Here is a 26453-nt window from a genome sequence, read left to right on the forward strand (position 1 = left end):
AAATACATGTAAGGCAGGATTCTCATTGACATAGATATCTTGTAGGTACAGTATTACTGTAAGTAGTTATTGTAATTTTTTTGTTAAGGCAGGATTCTCATTCACATATATCTTGCAGGTATTGCTGTATGTAGTTATTGTTCAATAGTTGTATCAGCCAGCTGTTTAAACTTGATTTTCAAGTGATCACTTCTTCAAAAGCGCAGTCATCTCTGGAACAGCCTAAATATCGGAACATAGACAAAAAGAAAGTATGTTTTCCTTTAACGATTTTTTAAAATAAATACAATAGAGGTGCAACAAAAACAGGCAAAATAATCGATAATTTTCTGTTGTGTCTGACATCAGTGCTGATGGTGTCTGACATGTTTTTGTTACTTAGGCTTGTTTTTCTTGACCACAATGTTAAAATTTAGATCGCAGGTTATTCAGACAGATGCTGGGTTCGTTGTTTACCTGGTATCCTACAGTTTCAATGTACAGATTATTATTTTGATAGTATATTGTTTAGACTGATGCTAGGTTCTTGGTTTACTCGTGATGCTAGCTTACTGAGGCACTACACTGTCTCTCTGCATTAACGTATGTGTTTACCTTGCTTATTGTAGGTCGCTCTGGTTAAGAGCGCCTGCAAAATGTAAATTGCTGACGGGGGGCAGACATGCCTTTGACACCATATATGTGCGGTAGTCCACCAACCGCACACCCATTAGGCAATTTTAATATAGTATAATCGATCAATAATCTATCCATATTTTAGGCATATATATATATATATATATATATATATATATATATATATATATATATATATATACATACACACATATACATATAAACACATATATATGCACACATATACATAAACACATATATACATATATTGATAGCTGGCAGCCCTAAAATGACTTATTTTTCATAGTGAGCAGTTAACATTGATTAGATTGTAAAGCAGTTATGTGAGACAGGTAAAGTGATAACCAGCGCACCACGGATCTGCAACCTGCTACCTATAACTACACCCATCACTTCAATGGAGTTTACTAAAAGACCAGCGCACCACACGCCATGGAGAAGATCAATCATTCATGAGCCATGGTCAAACAAATGGACCACGCTGCTAGGATTACACGCCACACAAATGAATGGAGGCCTTTTGATTGAAGGAGGGCAGCAAAAGCTGGCTGGCACCAGTGTTGCCATGTCTGCTTATTATAAACGATTTTGGGCTTCTTTTTCTGTAAAGTCACTTAAATATTGGTAGTTGCGGCTTGCGGTTTTTCTAAAGTGTAGTTACTTAGTTGTTTCCTAAAGTTGTTTAAACCAGTGGTTCTCAAACATTTTCATGGCAAGGACCCCCCAAATTAATATGTATTTGTCCATGCCCCCCCCCCCCCCCTCCAATTTCACATTTTTCACTTTTTACCCCAAGATATTTTGCAGATCTACAAGCTCACAACGTTGTGAGCTTGTAGATCGGCTATTTTCAAATAGCCGATGCATATAGGTTTAAAGTGCTCATGTGGCCTACAGTCACCTCTTTTGGGCTTGTTTTCATAGACCTTGTTGCTTTCATCTCTCGCAAAACCTGGCAACAGTGGCTGGCACACTTATCTGTCACCGCCACCTCTCTGTATTCACGTCCCAACTGAACCCTAACCCTCCTCAGGTCAACAAAGCATGTAAATGAAGAGACGAAAACTAAATCAATGTGGAATCTACCAGCCACTCGTGTTGAGCGGCTGTTATGCTTTGTCTCTGCATTTGCTCAGTGGCACGGTGCCCACTGAGTGTAAAAAAGTTGTCCAAACATACAGTATTTACAGCATTCTACACGTTTGCTACTAATTGCATCCATAACGTGCACACTGCCTTCAAAAAGGTATTACTGTAGGTCTCATGTTTACACCTCTGTTGCATAAAGTTAGCTATTTTCCTGTAACCTCTATAAAGGGGCTGTGTCCACAGAAAGGAGGAGTGCTTTGGATAACCTGTGTCCAGACTAGAGAACTTCTTACTAAGCATACAGAGTGTGTGTTGACACCCACAACGTTCAAACCCATCAACAACAACCGTTGTTGTGCTCGGATGATGTGTCATCTGCTTTATTAGCACAAATAGCCTAGCTGAAACAACGGTAAACATGGACTTCTAAATGCTTATGGTAAAGATACATATCGTCAGGTGGTAAATGACCGGGTTGTCACACACAGCCAGGACGATCAAACGTGAGCGGCACTCCTCTCCAAAAGTTGAACTATTTTCTGTTTGAAGCGCCCAGGGTACTCCACCAAAAAACGGGGGGATAAGCAATACTTAAATTCGACGCCTTTTTAAGAGATTTGTGGATGTATAATTTTCTTTTCATTGTATGCCATCTATAATAGAGATTACATCGATTCTATATAACCTTTTAACTCACAGATAAACTGCAAATGACAGGTGAGGCCTAAATCATTCATATGAACTGAATTTGTCGATATATATCATCAAGGGCCAGTTTGATGAAGTGACACGAGCAGACCTAAAGAAGACGTGGGACGGGGCCCTAAATTGCTTTTGGGAGCTCTCCAGTGACGTGGGAGGTGGTGGCTGTCACACGGTGAATTAACAGTGACCATTATTACAGGCTTCTCTCAATAATTGAAGTGTTTTAATAAGGGCTCGCAGGGAGTCACTTTAAGTGCATTAACATTACATGACCGTTGTTTTCATTCCTATTCATTGATGGCAAGGCATCCTCCATGTCATTACCCACTTAAGCCCTAATTTATATTTTGTCGTTCGACGAATAGCAAAAACGGACAATCTACAAGCTTTATATCTGCAATTTTTAGAGGAATATTTTATTACGATTTCTGCCTGCATGCCCAAAATAGGGATGCCAGGTTAACCTTTATGTATAGACTGTAGGGGCACTCTGCTGCTGCTGTGCTCGAACTGCCACCCATGTTTGCATTGACATGCCTGATACCTGCTGTCTCACTTGCACGAGAGACTACAGTATATGCACAAATTTATATTCTGTATCTGTTACTGTACTATCGCTGCTACATCTGCTGCTAACATCATGCATATATGTATCTGAAACAATATTTTAATTAGCTGCTATTTTAACGGCCTCATAAATCACCTTTTTATATCTGACCTGCTTGCACAGTATGTGTATTTCAATCTACTCATATCAGGAATATTTGAATATCTGGCCTGTTTTCCTTATAATAGCAAAACTCTATTTTGCTATTCTTCTTCTTTTCTAAAAACTACAAATGACGGAGCTAGTATGAAAAATAATTGCACCACTTCTTTACACCTGTAAACCTGTGATGTGACAATAACTTTGAAGTTGAAGTGAGTATAAAGTTGCTTCTCTGCCTCTCACACGCTCACCTTGAACAGATCGGCCACCAGACCGTAGTCAGCCACTTGGAAGATAGGAGCCTCTGGGTCCTTGTTAATGGCAACGATTGTCTGCAAGAGAATAAAAGAATAGCACATCGCTGTCAGAACATAATAGAAATTTGTGTCACAGTGAAAATGGATCTCCGCTGTAAGCTGCTGTTCTGCAAGGATTTCTTTGTTCACTTTCTTGTTCGTGGCATTTACTCCAAAACGTGCACTTGTGCAAGTGCTCTGGATAAATGGCTACATTGTGCAACATTGTACATTGAAAAGGTGCCTAACACAATCTATATTACAAGAGAACAAAGTTACATTTCAATGATTTTCCTTCCACGGGCTGGATTATGAACTAACAAGACCGGCTCTAATAACGGCTTGGCTTTCCTGCTGATCTCAGGGCCTTTTCACCTATAGACCCTTTTAAACGAACCAAACTAAGACCTCTTCAAGTGGACCAGGAAGTGGAGATGTCTTCTATGACATCAGGAATCAATGACATCAGTCATCCGCTGATTTGAGCAAAGTTAGGCCAGTCCAACCTCCATTGACAACCAGTTTAAAATCTCAAAAAGTATCAAACATTGTCCCCAGCATGCATAATGTGCTTCTGATTACACCGAGATCATTTTATTTTACACGGTAAAGTGTGATTAATCAAATAAAATCCCAATCTGATCCACTCAGATAGGGATTACAAGTGTTGAACTCTTGGGCCCAGGTGATTTTTGTGTTTGATTCCTAAAAGAGTTTGTATCGAGAAGGAATTTGGTGTTTGCTTCTCCTTCCTCTCAATCAGCTACTTCAACTCCCACTCACCACTGCTTCAGGAGTCAAACTATGTTCTACTCCTCTGTCCCTCTCTTCTTATCTCACTCGCTGCCTCTCTCTCTCTCTCATTCTGCTCATCATCCAAACAGCCTAAATTGACCTAAAGAGTGGTTTCCAACCGTTTCTGGATCAGGGCCCACTCGAAAATCTCAAAAGTGTTCGCGGCCCACCCATCTGACCACTTGACCCATTCAATCAGGGAACGCATCTAAAAAAAATGTCTTCTAAATCCTAACTGGTTTCTGGATGTGGTGACTGATCCTGTCTCACATTACAAGTCTTACTCCACTCAAAATCTGATCTAAATGTACTTGGTTACTTTCCACCACTGTCTGTATGACGGGATGCATTTACAGCACAGATCAAATTAACCCCACGCACAATAAGCAGCTCCATCTTATGAACGCAACTTATTTTTGTGGGCGAAAGTGATTTATGCCATAAAACAGCTGGATATTATGTTAAATCTCATAGAAAAATAAATATACAGGCGGGGGGGATGACAGATTTAGAACCCCCCCAACACACAGAAATGCACGCACACACACACACACACACACACACACACACACACACACACACACACACACACACACACACACACACACACACACACACACACACACACACACACACACACACACACACACACACACACACACACACACACACACACACACACACACACACACACACACACACACACACACACACACACACACACACACACACACACACACACACAGTGAAGCAGAGGGGATAAAACAGAATGAATTATACATGGTAGTTTAAAAAGCTTCTCAGGTTCTCTGTTCTGAAACATTCTTCTTAAGTGCACTGGATTACAACGGCTCTGAATCCACTCAGGACACCGTTGTCATGGCTACAGATTTTCTTTCGTCTTTTTTTTTTACATTTACATTTTTTACTAAGCCATGTTCGTTGGGTGTTGGGTGCCCTGCATTACTTGTGACACTATAAAAAGTGGGTCGACTTCTGGAAAAGAGTCGTGCGGCGAAAATAGATCTACACGTGAGCTTGTAGATCTGTTTCCATATACGATGAAGTATAAATTGGGCTTAAAAGTAAATGTCTGGACAAAGACTGACTGACATAAAATATGTTTACAGTTTAATGCAAGAGATACAAACAATTAAGCGAGGGATAATGAATGGTGAGCTGCTCATTGTTGAGAAATAAATCCCAAGAGGACCCTGACGTGAAGCTGAGAGGTCCAATCACCCTGAAGAACCCATTCATCAGCTTCAATTTTATATGTTCTCCTCCCAATTTTGTTTCATTACTTCCAATGTCAGTTGTTTATCTTGTACCTTGTATGAGATCGCTCTCCTTAAAGAGCTTAACTGGATGATGTTCATGTTACTGAACAAACACTCATAAACTATAGCAATGATTATTATCAGAATGTATACGACGCTCTTCTGAGCGGCATTCAACATTTTTCAAATTCGTTTTTTAATTGTCGATCTACAGTACAAGCCTTGTGAGCTTGTAGAAGTATGAAATAGGGTTAAATGGGTTAAACTGATTTTGATGCTACATTAACCAATTTTGCTGTGGGGACCCTCTGGAACCCCCTTCAAGGAAACCCGGGGGTCCCCGGAACCCACTTTGAGAACCCACTGCGCTAGTTCATCATGTGATAAACATGAAAGAGGGGACAGGAAAAGCCCTCCCTCCCTCCCTCCGGGGGACGATGAGCGACATTAACTGCACTGAATAAAATGATCAACACCAAAATTAACTTAGCGATCCGACGCTCGGCGCCCAAAACTCCATGTAGTTATGCATGACTCGTTGCAGTTTCAATTAGCATGTGTGTCCTAGTAGAAAGCACAAGTCTACTGGGAGATGATTCTACACATTTTACATTTTCCAACATCCTCGACATCCTGAGACTGCACTGTTCACAATTACATTCCACTGAAATGAATGGAATATCATTAAATTTACATCCTTTGCTCAGACAACCTGAATTTATGAAAACATATTTTCAAATAACACAGTCAAAACAGGGACAGTAAAAAAAGAAAGAAGTACCAGATGTTACTGTATATATTGTTTAGAGTAGACTGATGCTGCTAGGTCCTTGGTTTACCCGTGATCCTAGTTTACTGAGGCACTACAGTATATTGGATGCATTCTAGGTGATTACCTTGCTTCTTGTAAGTCTCTCTGGATAAGAGTGTCTGCTAAATGCCTAAATCGTACATTCTAAAATGTGGGGGGGAAAACAATGCTGGTTCCGTCCTTTAAATGTATGAAAGTTGACGTGCAAATGTAGTTTGAAGCTGTGCGAACATTCTGCGAATATAGCCAATCTACAGTAGTTATGCTATTTTCGGCCAAGAGATTTGGTGGAAAGAGGAAAAAGGAGGGAACCAAGTACAGACCCATGTAGGGCCCCGGTCAATGGATAGGGTTGTAGTCTAGGAGAAACTGGTTTTATATCTATATGGAATGTGAAGAATCTTACCTTGCTGTCCTTCATTCCAGCCAAATGCTGAATAGCTCCTGATATTCCAACTGCAATGTACAGCTCCTATAAACAACACAAATACACGAAACCATCACACATAGTCCAAAGCTCTACATATGAGGAATACATCATTTGGAAGTTGAAGTTGAGGAGACAGCAACATGACTGGCATTGACAGTTCAAATCTGTGGTAAAGTAATATCATGTCAAACATTTACTTTAAAGTACTTTAAACTCACCAGCCCAAACTTTAAGAAAATTATTAAAGGTAATATTGTTTTGTTAAAATAAGTGTTAAATAGCTCTATAATGTGATTTAAATTGTCATCATTGCTATAGAGTCAGCAATCATCACCATGCCAGCTTGTGATGGACATTTTCGTAAAATGTTATTGCCATGGACATACAAAATGAGCGGTCAATAATAATACTAGAAATACAGACCAATAGCCCTAAATGTATAACAGTGGACTCCTGAAGTGTCATAGTGTCTATGACAATGTGCTACACCTTTTTAAATGAGAATGTGAACTAAATCAGTGTCCTGACAACTAACTATTCTGAAGAAAAGCGATTTCAATAATTGTGTCTTATCAGTACAGTCAGTGATTTCATCGCACATTACAAAATTAGAACATTATAATCATTTATTATTATATACAGTACAGTACAGTACATTCCACTATCAAAGATTTACCATGTGGAAAAGTCTTGCCACGTACAGATTTGACCCCTGCTATAGTGTTTATTCAGTAACAGAGGTCTCAGGGCTCTTTAATAAATACCAATTTCATCTAACATCAAGAGAGAGAACTCACACAGGATACGGAATGAACAAATAACATTAGAAGTGATGAAACAAAAACAATTAGCAGAAAATATTAGTGATAGAACTGGACCACTATAAAACTGATGCTGATGAATCTCATGATTGGATGAAATTGAAATCTGTTTATTAAAGAGCTGGAGAGACAAGGAGACCCCTGTTACTGAACAAACACTAGTCTATAGCAATGATTACCATCTGAATGTAACCAAAATATATCCTTAAACCACCGATAATAATCTCTTCCCACCAAGTTTCATAAAAAAAAAGTATTTTGTTCACAGACAGACAAATCACACACAAACCACTCAAGGCAAGGTAAAAAACATAAGTTTCACCCACGCTATTACATCTGTAAACTTGTGATGTGACAATACAGTTTAATCTGAATCTGAGCTATTATGTAAGACACATTTAAATGTTTCACACTGATGTGTAAATGTAGTTTGGAGCTGTGCATGTCATTAACCATATGAACCTTAGCGTCCCTATTCTGGGGCAAACATTCACAGAATATAGCTGATTAAAAAAAAAGAGTGCACCAAGTACAGTTCAACTCAGGTCCGTTTTACTAAGTGTAGCTGTAGAGGGTCTAAGACTCTTAAGTGGTTCCACATGAACCCTAGCGTCTCTATTCTGGGATAAACATTGTGCATCTGAATCTGAGCTTTTATGTAACACACATTACAATGTTTCACAAGATGAATAGTCTCCACAAGGCGATCTCATGGCTGTTCAGCAGCTTTACAAATAAAGAAAGTATCTCTATGTATTATTTGTTCAAACTAATTATCTAGGGTGAAGTTGGGCTGGAAAATGGGTGTTTCCTTAAAATGAAAACTAATTAACCCAGTTAAGGTTAAAAGTGATGTTTTGGTTAAAACAACACTTTTAAGTTCTATTTTCGTAACAATCATTGCTATAGTGTTTATTCAGTAACAGGAGTCTCCCCATCTCTTTAGCAAGCCGAAAATACATTTCAAGGTTGGTTACAAACCAGGTGTGACCACAAATAACACCACAAAGATGAATCAACTTATGTTCCAGTTCCAATCTTGTCTTCTTATGCATTTATTTTGTTTTGTTTCAATCACCAATTCCAGACCTGAAAATGTATTTGTGTACTAAAGTGGCATGCCAGAGAGATGGAGAGAGCCACGTTACTGAACAAAGACTCTTTAGCGATGACTACTTCTAGAATAGACATTTTTAAACACTCATTTTAACCAAAAAATATCACTTACAGCACCATTAAAATAAGATAGCATTTTCCCCCCCTAACAACGACAAGCCGCCCGACAAACCCTGTTTGACAGTGAACCCCTACAACGTTCCCGACATGATCCGACCACAAAAACCACACGGCATGTCTGACCAACCATCACGACACAATGTGAGACGACTGGCTAACCCCTGGCACCCGCTAGAATCAGCGGGCCGACCAGGAGCTCGGGGTGTCTGCCAGCGTGTGCCGGGACCCTGGCTGGCAACATTTCCATCCCGGTGGGTTCCCGTGGGAGTCGCACATCAATTGCTCTCAGCTAAATGCACTCACATATGAATATTTCAGTACGATTTAATGTTTCAGCCGTGGCCCCAGAGGAGCAGAGCATCAATTTGTGAACACAGTTCTCCCAGAGTTAAAAGCCAGCCTGGATAATACAGTATGAAAGGCGCTGTCAATCCAGGGGGCTTTTTTATTTTTTCACTTGAGGGATGATGGGGCCGTGGGGGGGGGGGGGGCTCTTTACCTCTGGTACCAGTACATACAAACAGCTTCTGAAAGTTTCCCCTCCACAAAGTAACCTACTAAAGCCTTTGGATTAACCACTTAAAGGAGCACTTCACCCATTTTTCAACCTTGTCCTCATATAATTGGTCCTCACTAATGCTCATTATAAGATCTCATTTCTGTCTGCTCACTCTGCGTCTCAGACGGGGACATAGCTTAGTGGGTCATGAGGCTGTCTCTGGTAATCATTAGGTCACCGGTTCGCCGCCCAGCCCTGGTCTATGTCGCTGAGTAAGACCCCTCACTGCCCCCCAAACAATCATGACCATTTGAGCAGCCATCAACTGACCGCACACACACACACACACACCACACACACACACCTCCCTGCTGGGTACCCAGCAGGCCAGGGATGATGCACCTGCTGGCCTGTTCTTCAAATACCCCAGTGTAATGCTGAAACCAATGTATTCAGAGTCACAGCTGAGCTAGCTTCAGGTGTGAGGACATGATGCTGAAACCTGTGTGTTCACACAGCGCAGCTAGCTTCAGGTGGGACAATATGAGCATATCCACTTCATCCACCAGCTGGCTATGCAGAATAAAGGTTTTTTTTTACACCTGGGCCCTACAGTATTTCATCATTTGGATTACAAAAGAAGGGTGGGTGTCAAAATGATTAGGTCACCTCCCTCCTGAAATTAAAACTATATATTTGTTTGCATTTCTTTTTATTCCTAGAGACCACTGGGATAATGTTTTCAGGCAGATATAAGAATATAATCTATTGGCTTAATAAAAAATTACATACCGTAATTCGAATTAAAAGCTTGCCCCTCCAAATGTCCAGAGGCGAACAAATGGACAAATTCCGGTCCCTTTAACTCATTCCCTGCCTAGAACGACTAAAACGACTTTTGTCCTTTAAGCCCCCTCTGCCAAGAACGACTAAAACGACTTTTAATTTTTTCAATTTTTTTTTTTCTTATTTATTTATTTCTTTTTTAACCCAAAGACCAAGGAGATATGATTTGTTGAAGATCTAGACTCCCATCCACTTCCTTGTTAACTTAAAACTTAAACATTTTGTATCTCGGCTCCTGAGTACTTTTTTTTTTTAATTAAAAATCTCTGGCAGTGGGCAAACGCAAAAAAATAAAGTTCTGGCAGTGAATGAGTTAAGTGTGAATACAATAAACAAAGTGCTGCTGGTGGACGATTATGTTGTATTTTATGAGATTCTAGCGATACCAGACTTTACACCAGCTATAGATTCAATTTAATTATTTCATGTGTTTCATTGTGCCCCGTTGTGAACTTAAACTTCCGACTTTATTGTCACATTGTGTGTACAAAAAGTGAATTAAATTATTTTCTGTATACAAGCTCCATCATTTGTATTGTTCAGGAAAGGGAAGAAGAATAAAGATAGAAAGAAATAATAAGGTGAACAGGTCAGATATTCAAATATTTCCGATATGAGTAGAGTCAAATTTATAGTATAGGCAGTCTATGGATAAAAAGGAGTGAGCCTAGAACAAATTGCAGAAACAGAAAACAGAAACCATTTCAACTGTTTGTCTCATAAATATGTTACTTATAGCATATCTAGTCCTAAGAAATCCCAGTGGTGTTAAGTATTGAAATATGCTGAAATAGGTGATTTCCCACAATTTCCCATTGACGCCCATGTAAAAAAAAATATTTAAGCATGTTTTCTTGTCTAATTTCCACACAACAGGTTCAGTACTGTCCACAATCAACCAGCAACTGTGTTGGATGCAGTACAGTGCTTGTGTTGAATTGCCTATACTTATATGCATTAATACATACAGGGTGCCTGGTAAGAAGAAATGGCTATGTATGAGGCCGTTAAAATAGCAGCAGATATACTATCAGACGAATACATTAAGTTAAAATAGCAGCATGTACAGTATATCTGCTGTTTTCTCTGTGCAACACCTTATTTTCAGTGGACAGTAAATTCTCCATCAAGCAGCCTTTGTACACGGTGTACAGCAATGGTTCTCAAAGTGCGGTCCGGGACCCCCAGGGGTCCTTGGGGGAGTTCCAGGGGTTTCCCAGCTAAATGATGTATAGTTTAGCTCTCAGAGTTAAATTAACATTGATTTTACAATATAAATTGGGGTTCCAGAGATAGAAATGCCATAAAATGGGGGTCCGTAGCCTAATGCATGTCAAACCGAGGGGCCTTCAAATTAAAATGGTTGAGAATCACTGCTAGAGCCGTAGAGATCTTCTCTTATGGGGGTCCCTGGCATATCTTTTCAAATAGGGGTCCGTGGACTGATAAGTGTCAATTTGGGGGTCCTTGGCATGAAAAAGTTGGAGAACCACTAGTGTACAGTACACAGTAATGCTGATGTCACAACATGCGCTGAGGTTGTGTCGACTGGGGCTGAGGCTCATTAAAGTGACACGCCCTCGTGTTTTAAACCTCTAATAAGCAAGCGCTTCACACCAACAGCCAACAGCTGATAATAAAATACACGACATTCCATTTTGTAAAATAAAACAGCCCACTGACAGTTACACTGACACGGTAATAATGGCACCGCTTCTCTGGCCCAACAATGCAGAAAAGGCCCGCAGGCAAGCGATCAAAAATTAATACTAATTATCATGCGGTATACTGCATTAACCCTGAAGAATTATGAATTATAAATCCACAACATGGTTCCGCTCTCAGACTGGGCAGGCCTGCATGAGGCCGTGATTTGTTTTCAGACGAGGTATTTTTTGAGGCCTGTCAGAGTAAAGAATGGCGCGCACACACACACACACACGCACACGCACACGCACACGCACAATAAAATCTCACGACTGAAAATGTCCTCATGTGCAATTTGTGAAACATTATGAAAAGGAACCCCCCCACACTAGCACGGATTCCGAAACAACAATAAACACAATATGTAAAATTATGATATTTTAGTAATATTATTCCTGCTGTTCTACATACGCCAACCAGGTGAAGAAATCACAGATTGAGTCTTTAACCGTTGCTTTTTATGAAATATCCATTAGGGTTTTATGGAAAATGCTTCTGAACATTTGACTACTTCAAATGCTCTAATCTTTAAAAAAAAGAATTACCAAAACATTTTTTTTCAATCTACAAGCTCTCAATGCGTTGATAGCTTGTAGATTGGATATGTTTGTTGGGCAACATGCTTCCATAGAAGACATGTTGGCTTCTATGGAATCCAAATGATTGAAATCAGTCGTGGCGACTCAGAACTTTAATCCATGTGTACTAGCAGATTACTGCATATCTACATATACCATCACTAGTTGTTAATTTTCAGGATATGTAAAAGATAATGTAGTTATTCTTTAGTCAAAAGCTCTTGTTCACACTTTTAATTGTTTAAACATTTATAAAACCCACAGAGCAGACAAGACCACTTTCAAACTGGCATCCCTAGTGTGGGCAACTGGGAACGCCATTATAGGAATCATTTTTTAAGCGTGACCATGTCATACGACACAATATTAAATAGGGCATTATTTTATTAAACAAATTGAATTAAATTAACCAAAAAAGATGAAATATAGAAGATACAAGCTTTCTGCCCAACAGCGGCGATTTGCAATATATCAAAAGTGACTACCAAACATTGATATTTACAACTAACTTTGGCTTATCATCAGTCTAGTATTACCATACCATGTATACCAGATTCATATTCATTACACTGTTGGCAGACTTGACCATTTTGGGGAGCAGAGTGAACTCAAAGCACTTAGAAGTCTCCTCACTAATGGGTCTGGTAAATCATTTAGGAATTTTAAGTCAACACTAAGTACATTTCAGCAGGTTCAAACGTGGCTGTGTGATGACAGCTGGAATATTCCTATTGGACGCCAAAGTGCCTAATTAACCAATTTAGAGCTCATTCAGACTGAAATAATTAAATAATGCCACATCACACATGACAGCATAGTAGAGATATTGTACTACAATTTCCAATTACAATTTGGGCATTTAGCAGACGCTCTTATCCAGAGCGACCGACAAGTGCGAAATCTGAATCAGCAGAGTAAGCATGAACTCTGGTCAATAAACAACGAGGTAAACAGTACTGCACTCTACAAGGTAAAAGTAGAGTGCTGCAAGAACAGAGTAGTGTAGTGCCTCAAGGAAACTAGGCTACCAGGCAGGTAAACAATGAACCTGGCCATCCGTCTACACATCATGCAATCGAAATAACATTCTTAAAGGGATAGTTCACCCAAAAAAATACTTTTTTTCTATCGATTAGTCACCCCATGGAGACTTGAATTCATGGATATTTTTTTGTTTTTGTCGCATTCCTAAGCCAATAATTTGATGACCAGCGGCTGCTAGGGGGTGAGGTGGAGTCTGAAGAGGTGAGTGCTAGGGGGTGAGGTGGAGTCTGAAGAGGTGAGTGCTAGGGGGTGAAGTGGAGTCTGAAGAGGTGAGTGCTAGGGGGTGAGGTGGAGTCTGATGAGGTGAGTGCTAGGGGGTGAGGTGGAGTCTGAAGAGGTGAGTGCTAGGTGGTGAGGTGGAGTCTGAAGAGGTGAGTGCTAGGGGGTGAGGTGGAGTCTGAAGAAGTGAGTGCTAGGGGGTGAGGTGGAGTCTGAAGAGGTGAGTGCTAGGGGGTGAGGTGGAGTCTGCAGAGGTGAGTGCTAGGGGGTGAGGTGGATTCTGAAGAGGTGAGTGCTAGGGGGTGAGGTGGAGACTGAAGAGGTGAGTGCTAGGGGGTGAGGTGGAGTCTGAAGAGGTGAGTGCTAGGGGGTGAGGTGGAGTCTGAAGAGGTGAGTGCTAGGGGGTGAGGTGGAGTCTAAATAGGTGAGTGCTAGGGGGTGAGGTGGATTCTGAAGAGGTGAGTGCTAGGGGGTGAGGTGGATTCTGAAGAGGTGAGTGCTAGGGGGTGAGGTGGAGTCTAAATAGGTGAGTGCTAGGGGGTGAGGTGGAGTCTGAAGAGGTGAGTGCTAGGGGGCGAGGTGGAGTCTGAAGAGGTGAGTGCTAGGGGGTGAGGTGGAGTCTAAATAGGTGAGTGCTAGGGGGTGAGGTGGATTCTGAAGAGGTGAGTGCTAGGGGGTGAGGTGGAATCTAAATAGGTGAGTGCTAGGGGGTGAGGTGGAGTCTGAAGAGGTGAGTGCTAGGGGGCGAGGTGGAGTCTGAAGAGGTGAGTGCTAGGGGGTGAGGTGGAGACTGAAGAGGTGAGTGCTAGGGGGTGAGGTGGAGTCTAAATAGGTGAGTGCTAGGGGGTGAGGTGGATTCTGAAGAGGTGAGTGCTAGGGGGTGAGGTGGAGTCTAAATAGGTGAGTGCTAGGGTGTGAGATGGAGTCTGAAGAGGTGAGTATTGGTGGACAATTGTGGGTGAGTCTGCAGTTCTGACTACAAAGTACAGATTTGCAGTCAGTACAGTAGTGTTTGTATTGTTGTGAATGATGCTAGATAATTACCATTATTATGAGTAGGGCAGGGCAATCAAATACATGGTCAATAAATATATTGACCAAATACTCAATATCGATATTGTGACGATAATATTAATGTTCTAATTCGAACACATATATAATAATCCAATCTACAAGCTCATGACACACACGTTACACACATTTTCACTTAGAGGACCAGAATGAAAATAAACGTTTTGTGTTCTATCCTTTTGACAGATATTAACAAATATATGTTCATTTATATGCATTGTTGTCTTCAATCAATCAATCAATCAATAATGTAATAACTTACGGGTGCCACAATCTTCCCTGTCTGTCCGACCTGCAGGTCGTTGGGGACGTAGCCAGCATCTACAGCAGCCCTTGAAGCCCCCACTGACAACATGAAGACACGTAGAACATGGTCACACTTAAAGGTAGAACAACATAGACATGTAGAACATGGTCACTCTTAAAGGTAGAACAACATGAACATATTTTTTGTACATTTAAGGTCCGCGGAGACAACAAATGTCTCTTTTGGGTCTCGAGCTTGGGAACCTCTCTGAAAGGGTTGGAGACATGAATAAAAGTATATTACCTGCAGCGTTCATTGTATCAGCCAGGTCGTACAGCAACTTGAAGTTGTCCCCACTCTTCAGACCTCGGCCTAAAACACAACAACATCGCATAAGAAACTCTCAAGGAGGCAAGGATGTAGCTGTGAGAGAGACGAAGCACTACATCCAATTGTGTTGCATATTAAACTTTTGTCCCGGACCCGGAAAATACTGAACCCCTAACTGCTCCCAATGAGCAGGTTGGTGCCTTGCATGGCTTCCTCTGCCTTCGGTGTGTGAATGGGTGACTGAATGTAATGCACGTAGTAAAGCGCTTTGGATAATTGAGCCATATAAAAGCACCATTCACCATTTACAAGCTCTTACCTCCAGACACCACTACTTTGGCACTGGTGAGTTCAGGTCTGTCACTCTTGGTCACATTCTGTCCAACCCACAGGGACACGCCCGCTGGAGGAGGTGGAGTCACTGAAAAACAACGAGAATAGTTGGCTCCAAAATGAGTTTCCACCTGACGTCATCGATATGTGACATACATACACATGTGCATAACATATGGCATGATGTGCAACAAGTACAGCGGGTTCTTCAGGGACCATGACGTTTTCCACATATCCAGTTTGGGACTAAAGACTGACCGACCCATGTCCTTAGAGCAGTGGTTCCCAAACAATGGGTTTGGAGTCGGGACACATTTTTGGATCACGCAACCGTTTTTTCCCCCCGTCGTGAGTCGTTGTTTTGTTTTTCAGAAATAAAAAAAACCTCCATAAATAAATAAATAAATAACAACATTGATACAGGTCATCTTGTTGGCTCATAAGAACTTAAGACAAAATAACTAACGTATCTCCCTACAGTACTTCTCTCTGTCTCAACCCATCTCTGTCTCAACAACTGAAATTGCTTGGTGGGCCAAAAAGTGTCTTGAGACAACTTGTTGTGATTTGGCACTGTAAAATTAAATGTAATGTAATTGAATTAACAGCATTGTGTTTGGTTTCATTCCCAGCCAGGACATCTGTGCAGCATGTTATCCCCATCCTTCTGTTCCTGCATTCCTGTTGTCTCTTTGCCCTGTCCCTTCTGAGCTAATCACTAAAGCCTGAGTTATACTTGGTTACGCGTGGGTGTCACGCACTGGAAATAGCTGATCTACAAGCTCACAACACATCGTGGCGAGCAACTAAGTATACATCTGGTTTAAAGCCATGAGAATGATCTTTAAAAATATATTTATATATTTGGTTTAAATCATAATTCAGGTAAACCATTCTCTAATAAAGAGAAAACTAGTTCCAACTCAACTGCAATTATTACCACTGTAGACTAGATACTGTATCACAGCTTTTCACCATTACATTTTAAACTTTATTTGTTTAATTAAACCATAATTCTGAAAGTGAGGCAGTTGTAGTTGAATCATTTAACCAAATAAATAAAATGTAGATGAACATGAATATCAAGGCAAACGAGAACAAATTATCATGTACAGAATATGATATACGGATCTCTCAATCTCAAAAAGAAATCTACAATGTAGATTAGAATTACAGCTGGGTAATATTACTTAGAAATGTTGTCACAATATTTAAGGATCAATATCGATATCTGATATGCCTCCATGTTCATTTTTCTGAACCAAGTGTTTTCTATGTCTTTATCTATCGACTAAATTGATTAGCCTGATTAACCATTTCAGCCCTACTTTATACTTTTTACTATTGTACAACCGTGTCACGCAAAAATAGAAGATATATGAGGAAAGCGCACATATTTTATTAAAATCGAGGTTGCACCCCTACATTGCACAGCCGTATATTTTATTAAGGTTTTTTTGTTTGTTTGTTTTCCTTTGTCTTTAAATTTAGACTAGCCAATTATTTGTACTCCGTATTCTCCTAATTTAGTCATTCTGCCAATTAATCCCTCTACCTAGAGTTGCACCGATACCGTATCGGTATCGGCTACCGATATGACTTATTTCACGTATCGGATATCGGACATGACATAACCGATCCACGTTCCGATAAAAAAAAGTAATACAATTTTAAGAAGCAGTTAAGTATGCACATTGTTTTAGTTTATTATTTGTAGGTATTTTCTTTTGGTGATAGATCATAGTGTATTTGTTTTTTTTCTACTGTTATTGTACTTTAAAATATTCAGTAATAAATGTCTTTAATTGAAAGGTAATGCATTTTTTTTTGTATTTAAAGTTTTTCTCGGATATCGGCATATATATCGGATATCGAAAAATATCCTAATTGATATATCGGATCGGAATTGAAAAAACCTGTATCGGTGCATCTCTACCCCACTACTTTCCACTGTTGTTGTACCCTCCTAGTCCCCCGGCCATTGAGGAGCCCCCACCGGGAGGACATAGCCCCTCCGTCCTACTCCTCCCGCTCAACATTCCCCGCTGACAGGCTCCGCCCCAGCCCTAGAAGTACATGCAAGTGACAAATATCACCCTCCCCGCCCGAATTTCCCTCCCCCGAAAACACAGGCCAATTGGGTTCGTATTGGAATTGACTCTCGGCAAGCCTGATGCGCAGTGGATTGGATTGGATTCACACCCCTAGACTCAGTGATATAAAACAGAAAGTTAAGATCATGCTTACCCTGTTCAGAGGCAGCACTTCCTCCCTCAGTGGAAGCAGCTTCAAACGATGTCCCCCTGACCGTGAACACCTTGACACTGTCACCGGACTTCACTGTGGCCAGAGCGTTCCCTGTAGAACACACACACCGTGTCCTTGGAGTTAGCAACATCACACCATGAACAATGTGCAGGCGTTTAGCTCGGTGTGTCTGGTGGGAGGTTTTTTTTGGGGTCTGGTATTCATTTTTATTTTACAGGCAGCAACAAAGACCTTCCAACTGGCAGACGTTCAGTTGAATGGAGCAGGGGGAGTTCAGAGAACTGGGTATTGTAAATTACTCATTGATCTGACAATAGAGAGGCAGAGGGCCACGGAACTCAAGTCACTCCAGCACCCTGCCCCTTATGGAAAACCGTTGAGCTCTTACCCACTTTTAACCACTTCCTACCTGGTGTTCCTATTTTAGGCATGTCATTTTATACATCGTTTATTTAAATCACGGAAAAGAAAAGCTTGCACACGAAGATTGGCACTGATCGTTCCAGCAGTTTCCGAGATTAGGTCCGGAAACACAGACCCTGCGTGATTGCCTCTTGCAAAGCCATGCTGTATAAAGTCATTTTGGCTGTGAATATTCCTTTAATGCCAATTGTACATAATATAACATGGCTGCAATGTGTCAATGTGTCTGTTTAAATCTGAGGTTTTACAAACACTTTAAATCTGAGGTTTTACAAACACTTTATCATGTGGATCTCAAAATTTGCACGCACGCACACAAACACACACGCACAATCTCTTATAGACGGCGAGAATCCCGCAAAGCCATGCCGTAAAAAACAAAACCTTACCAGCATAAATGGTCCTGACAAAGGTGTCTTGTGATTTGATTTCAATGATGTCTGAAATGGCTGCAACGTCCAGCTTGGCTGCCACTCTGGGAAGGAGACTCTGTAAACACAAGTGTTCAGTTAAGAGGATGGTCAGGACCACTACGCCTGGACACAATGAGTGAAGCGATAAACGGCTGTAATGTAATATGTATCCTAATGAGTCCTCCAAGGACAGAGTACAGAGGTTATGATGAGGATCACTTTATTTACAATGGCACGGTTAGAGCAGGCTCTGGAAATTTGTGCTTTATCATTTCCATTGCAGTTTAGAGTAAAACATTATGAATAAACTTCTCCCTTTGGAAAAACACCAGACCTGTGGTCAAATGGGACTGACACAGATTTCCCTGTTTTATTTATTCAACCACTTTCCCTACACGTCCCTTTTTTGGGGCATGTCATAATAGGCAAAATGTTTTTAAATTAATAAATAATAATATTAATATTGATAATAAATAATTATGTGTGACCGTGATTTGCCGCACATCCGGGCTAAGGGACCAGGAACTACATATCCCGTGGCGAAAATGTAGTTAATAAAACTGTTTTTAAATAAAAATTGACTTCCTCATTCCCTTCGTACGCCAATAGTAAACGCTCATGTGCAGTTTCCGATCGGTCAACCCACTGTGGAGAAGAATAGTTGAGGGCAAGACGGATGGACGGCCCGACGGACAGACAAGAGTTTATTTTATAGTAGAATAGCAAAAATAGCCTATCTACAAGCTCACACAACGCATCATGATGCGATGTGTGTAACACAAGCTCACAGCGCGTTGCGATGGGACATGTTGTGAGCTTGTAGATCAGCTATTTTCACTATTCATCGTGCAACGAAGTATATAGGGCTTAAGTGGATAATTAATGTTTACGCACACACACACACACACACACATACACACTGTAGTGTGCACTGCTCAGACACGAAACATTCAGGGGCCTTGCTCGGAAATGGAATGCGGCAATCAGACCCGTCTCATACAAACAAGTACTGATGTTTTTCCCCAGCGAAAGTGCAATCAAATCCAGGAGATTAAGATGCATCATCTGAAAAGGATTCATCTACTCAGGGAAATCACGCTGCAGCCTCAGCCTCAGTCAATATGAGCTGGATTACAATACATAAAGATATTGTTTAATGCATCCTAACTCAATTGGAATGCCATTATGATCTTTGAGTTGACAGTTCTATTGCGGAATGACAGATTACGAGAGAGGTAATTGAGAGTAGTTCTACACTGTGACTGAAGATCCCCTCCTTATGAAATTGAAATGGAACAAAACTTTCAGACGCATTAAAGGCGTAATGTTCAAAAATGCAAAGTCAGATAAACTATCCACGCATGTGGCTTCGTTGAGGCAACCCTGCGTCCCTCTCAAGCATTCCTGGGGACATCACTATAATCATCAATGTCAGGTGGAAACCTTGTGTGTACGAAATGGTTACTTTTCAGGAAATCGTCTCCGTCGGGGGGAAACCTCATATGTCCAAAACAGGATTCAAATTCAAAAGTATCAAAAGTAGCAGATCTACAAGCTCAAAACGTGTCGCAAAGATGCGTTTCGAGCTTGTAGATCTGCTACTTTTGATACTTTTGCTGTAGTATGATCAAGTAGGGCGTTAATTTACGAAAGAACACAAAAAGTTAAAATATGGAGATGAGACGTTTCTGCCCGACAGCAATGAAATAGAAAAATAAGCTGCGTTGCAACGAGCTCACAAGGCGTCGCGATGCAACGTGTCGTGAGATTGGTTATTTTCACTACTTCTGCGCAACACAAAATACTTGTGTAAAGTAATCATGCACTACACAAGTAGGGCATGAATTTCGGATCCACCCGACAGAGGCTATATACTAAATACAGTACATATCTGCTAGGTTAGTAGTTTCATGACAAAAGACACTTTCATAATCTTGCTACTGGCAAATATACAATGCGTGATCTGACAAGGGTTGGGCCAATAATGGAATCAATATTAATTATTGCACGAGAAGATATCTAAAATATTGATAATTCAATTACTGGTAATCCAATATACCGTACATATATAGTATATTGGATTATACCTACGTTGGCTTAATATGGTGTCATGGATTAAGATTATGTGTCCTTTTCATTTTGTAGGCATTTCATAAAAATGTTTTAAAATGATGGTGGTAATTCTATTCTTTCCATGATTTATTATTGTGTTCATTGAGAAAGACAGTTAAAGACGAGTTGTGAAAGAGAGTATTCCAAACTAAAGGTCCTTACACACCGGCGAATGTGCGAATATACGCAAAATTCAGACTTGTTCCGAATAATTAAAAGACGCTTTTTCGCTTCGCTTTTCCGCGCCATGTACGCTTGCATTGACTTTATAAGGTTTTTAAAAAAAGCGTATTATTCGCACGAAAAAATCGCCCCGGTGTGTAAGGACCTTAACAGTTGATTATGTGACTGACCTTTCCAAAAGCAGAGGCTCCTGCACAGATGTGAGTGAAGTTAAACTGACTCTGAGTGGCCAAAATCAGTGGAGTTAATTCCTCTGTAGAGAGAGACATACATGTAGGACAGATTAGGTTTTTAATGTTATAGCACAAAAAATATTACAAATAACGTTTTTTTAATAATATTATTTAAATATGCCAACTGGTATATAAATATAACCATTGCTTTTCTTATCATTATTAACCACATGAAAGCTAACATCTCAATCTGGGATGAACATTCGGTAAAAACAGCCAATCTACAACTCTGAATCGGTTATTTTCAGTGAAGAGATTTGGTGTAGAGGGGAAACTGTTATTTTCAGTGAAGAGATTTGGTGTAGAGGGGAAACTGTTATTTTCAGTGAAGAGATTTGGTGTAGAGGGGAAAAAAGGAGGGAGCCAACCCTGTATACTCAATGAAGTATACAGGGTTTAAGTGGTTAATTATGTTGAATGTTATACTAACAGGATCCTGTTGTGACAAAAGCAGATAGAAATAAAAAAAAGGAATGCACAACAGCTCAAACTTCCATCAGTGTACTTAGTTTACCTGGTAGAAGGCCTTTGTAAGAGTCGTGTTGAGCCACCAGAACCTTCTTGACCCCCTGGACCTTACTGATCTGTTCAGCAACCTACACAACAATTAGAACAATAAAGTGTTTCCCACACATTTATGATTCATTTCAAATGTGAAAAAAAATTGGTAATATCAAATATATAAATGTTGAATCAAGCAACTTAAAAACGGTCTGGGGTGCACACAAAAGCCAGAGTAGACGTTAAAATGACCTCAGAAGTGTTTTAAAGTGAAATAGCCCTTTAACCTCTGCGTGGACACTGTCTACAGGCCTACCGTACCTTGGAGCAGTCGGTCCCAGCCACCAGACATGTCACGTCTCCTCCCACTTTGGTGGCAGCGGTGATGGCATTCAGTGTGATGGGTGTCAGCTTGCCATTTTCATGCTCTGCCACCACCAGGGTGCTCTGACACCTGTGCAGGAGACGGCGCTGCAAGACAAGGAGGACGACGTGCTTTTACAAGCTGCGTGCATTTGGCTCGTAAAATGGTTTGGTCACAACGTTGCATGCAGAGCAATGTGACGTTCAGGAGTCAAACATCAATCTTTTTAAATAAATTCCTCCCACACTGCTTGAGTCTGCTGTTGTATTCTTTTGTTGTACTACTGCTGTTCGGTTTTGACAGCGCTTCTCGTTTTCTTTTTCTTGCCTTGTATTGCTGTATACGTCAGTACTTTCTTCTCTTAATCTTTACCTGTAAAACTCTTAAAGGTTCTATGACATTCATTTTCACTTTAAAAAAAAAAATGTTTTTATGGGGGTTTTATGACCTCAATTACACCCAAAAAATCTGAACTTTGAACATTCAGTGGATTTTCTGTGGTCTGGGGTTTTCTGAATAATTAGGCTGAAAAGTAATCTGAGCTTGGCCCTTCGGCAGTGAGGTCACAGCCGATTAATCCCGCCCACTCTCCTCCTCGCCCCTCCCCTCCCCTATCCTTTCCTTTGGAAAGCCATGCCATGGATCAATGGAGTGGAATTTTTTGTTAAAACTTTCTATACACGTTTGAAGGACCATGACAAAGACTTTTAATGTGTGGTAAAACTGAACGTCATGAAACCTTTAACTCACTGCTGTGCTGCCTCTGGGCAACAGATTTCCCTCCGCGGGATTAATAAAATGTATCTATCTATCTATCTATCTATGTATCCTACTGGCCCACCTGCCAATGAGGAGCCCCACTGGGAGGACATAGCGCCTCCTACTCCTCCTGTTCAACATTCCCTGCTGACAGCCCGAAGGAATACGTGCAGTAACAAAGTTCGCCCTCACTGCTGCCTGGCTTCCCTCCACCGAGCACAGACCATCTTGTTCGTATATATAGACGCTCGGCAAGACGGATCAGGATGGCGGGCAGGTGTTTTTTTACCCCTGCACCACCTGACTGCCCCATCAATCTTTGACAGCAAATGTAAAGCTATTGTAAGCTTTTAGGAGGCATACGGTAACAGTATACACACAGCTTGTATTAAAGAAGAACTATGTTACAAGTGATTGTGAAGTCTTACGCAAATGCAGATTGTTTGAATGTTATTGTTGTTCGTATGGACACAACAATGATGAAGATGTTGGTTAAAATTATATGAAGAATACTTAATTTCTTTGTCGGCCACACACACACACACACACACACACACACACACACACACACACACACACACACACACACACACACACACACACACACACACACACACACACACACACAGTTAAATATCAAAGACATAACTTTGTAGTGTTAAGTAGCTCGGCTATGTGCCCAATTCTCCGGAAGTTTAAAACTGGAAGTTATCTGCATATCAAAAGCAATCTGAATTTCAATGCCTTGCTCGCAGGTACTCTGTAGCTGTAATGGTGGGTGTAATACCAGCCACTGTGCAGCGGGGGCAGTGTTGGCACTGCGAGTGAAGCCAAAATTCAAACCCTATTCCAGGCGTAGCAACATAACTGCTAAAAGCCTGAGCCACCTCATTTAACCTTCAGTCCTAGGACAGCGGTACCAACTGTACCAATGCTGTACCACCGACTGTCATGGCAAACTGGTGCAAACTGGTCCAAAGCAGGGTATACGCCAGTGGTTCTCTCAATGTGGGGTCTGAGGACCCCCACGGGTCCTTCAAGAGGTTCCAGGGGGTCCATTTTAATGACACAAATATTGTATGGGGGTCCCTGCCACTGTTAATACTGTACTAACCAACGTTGTGCCACCGCCTGTCACCGTGACAAACTAACTGGAGTAAACTGCTCCAATGCAGACCACACTGCAAACACATGGAGCTGTGTGTGTCACAGTCAAATCAAACAAGAAACTGCCTGAGCCAGGAAATAACAGGAATGTGAAATCCTATTTACTGCCTTACAGGCTATGCCCTAAAATCCTCAGTGTTCATTTAACCATGTGTTAGTCTGAAATGTTAGTCAAATGGACCCTTAAGAGTCCAAATGGACCCTTAATGGGCATTCATAGTGTAACCAAATGGACCCTTAAGTTACATTTTGACTTACATTTTACGCAAAATATCTTACTGTGTGGAGTCTGTGGACATAATAATGGTAGATTGTACTGTATAGTCTATATACCATGACTAGCTTGCTATTGTAGTAGTTACAGACTGTAAAGCTACAATGCATAGGTTTCATGTCTTATCAAGGATTGGAACCAGAGTTTCCCCTACAGCAGTGGTTTTCAACCTTTTTCATGCCAAGGACCCCTAAATTGATATACAATTGGGCGCAGACCCCCATCTGAAAATGTTTTGTCCCAGGGACCCCCAGAAGCAAATATTTGAGTTAAAAATGTTCACTTTAAAATATATATCCAAAGATATGCACACATTTTCAATATTTAAAAAAAAGATTAGCAGTCAGTGCCGTGCTATGAGCTTGCGATCTGCTATTTTTGAATAGCCAAAGCTATTAGTGGTTAAAAATGATTGTGACTTCAACTAATTAACTAATTTCGCTGGGGACCCAATGGTACTCCCCCAAGGACCACTGGTGGTCCCCGGACCACTGGTTGAGAACCACAGCCCTACAGCGTGGCGAGACAAAACTTCAACCACTCTTCAAAGACAATTCCTGCTCGTGCTTATTAGCATCAGGCAGTACTACTTGTCAACCAGCAGGTGTCCTACCTGACCACCTCCAACCACTGCACATGCACTAGTTATATTGTAATCAGATACTCTACCATAGAGATGTACTAGTGATATTGCATTAACATACTCTACAGATTAAAAATAATGTTTTATTCATTAAAATAAGTATCGGATTGCAGCTTTAAAAGGCAAATCGGGTGCATTCTAAATCATCTTGGGCAGAACATGCACCTCTGAACCCAACACACTGGTGTCCTCATGTGACACACATAATGTAAACAAAGCAGACAGTTCATGGGAGGATTAAGTAGGATTAACACTTTTTAATGGCATTAATATGCAAAAACAAAACAATGTACAACAGGCAAATCTGTTCAACATATTTGATATTACATTATAAGTAGAGTGCAGAGTATGAGAGCAAAGCTAAAGGGCTAACTCACTGTGCACTCTAAGCTAGCTGCTCCCATGTCCTCATATGACCCCATGATAAATGTTGACATTCAGCTACGTGGTTTCTATTATTCTATCAAGATCCATTTTAAACCACATTTCAATGAGTTCCAGATACTGCAGTCAAAGCTTCAGGCAGGTCTACTTACCAGCTGCTGCACATTTGTCCTGGTTAATGCAGAGAACATGACTGTAATAGTGTGTGTGTGTGTGGACTGGCTGTCTGGAGCTGAGCTGATTACAACTAACACTTCTGTCAATGGAACCTCAGTGTCATGACGACTTCCGGTATACGAAAAAGATTGTGTCAAAATAAAGGTTTACGGTTGAAAAAGTAAATACGCATCGTTGCATTGCTTTAAAAGTAACTAAGTACATTTACTCAAGTACTGCACGTAAGTAAAATTTTTACTTTTAGTGGAGTATTTCCAATTTGTTATACTTTTACTTCTACTCCACTACATCTCAGAGGAAATTGTACTTTTATTCCATTACAATCATTTGAAAACTTTAGTTAGACTAGTTACTTTGTAGATTTTGATTATTATTATTACAAAAGATACATTACCCACTCCAGCTCTATTTTATGCATAGGCTATTTGAAAATACATTTCGGCCATTTGAAAATAGCCAATCTAGAATAGCTTGTAGATCGGGTATTTTCAAAAAAGTTTTTTATACATTTTATACGTTTGAAAACTTGTGAAATGGCACATTCTACATAATGAGTACTTTCTACTTTGGTACTTTAGGTACATTTTGATACCAATACTTTTGTACTTTTACTCAAGTAAATTCTGAATTTCTGACTTTTACTTGTAAAAGAGTATTTCTACATTGCAATATTGATACTTTTACTTAAGTAAAACATTTGAGTACTTTTTCCACCACTAAGGGACCAGTCGAAATTTACATAAGGGGGGGCATGGAGGAAATGTATGTGCCCTGATCTAAAATGCCATGACCCTCCCTTTGACAAAAAAAATAAATCAATGACCCTCCCCAAGTGATTACAAAAAAAAGAGTAACCCTCCCCGCCTAGAA

General features: G+C 40.5%; 2 protein-coding genes across 2 annotated transcripts in view; one reads left to right on the forward strand and one right to left on the reverse strand.

The window, feature by feature from the left end:
• The window catches only part of tpma (alpha-tropomyosin), a gene marked incomplete at its 5' end in the record, with an annotated part of 303129 nt that overhangs the window by 156789 nt on the left and 119887 nt on the right, over positions 1–26453 (forward strand). The window lies entirely within an intron of this gene.
• On the reverse strand, positions 10–25673 carry LOC308083120 (electron transfer flavoprotein subunit alpha, mitochondrial-like). Its single transcript, XM_080425270.1, has 12 exons — positions 25559–25673; positions 22137–22286; positions 21829–21910; positions 21252–21334; positions 18763–18862; positions 17930–18040; positions 15669–15770; positions 15323–15391; positions 15035–15117; positions 6728–6793; positions 3391–3471; positions 10–222 (listed from the first exon to the last, which is right to left on the reverse strand). Exons 1-12 carry the CDS (start codon positions 25595–25597, stop codon positions 187–189), a joined length of 1002 nt encoding a protein of 333 aa, XP_080281396.1. The 5' UTR covers positions 25598–25673; the 3' UTR covers positions 10–186.

The sequence above is a fragment of the Gymnoscopelus braueri genome, assembly GCF_963280865.1.
Source record: "Gymnoscopelus braueri genome assembly, chromosome: 1".
NCBI classification, from domain to species: Eukaryota; Metazoa; Chordata; class Actinopteri; order Myctophiformes; family Myctophidae; genus Gymnoscopelus; species Gymnoscopelus braueri.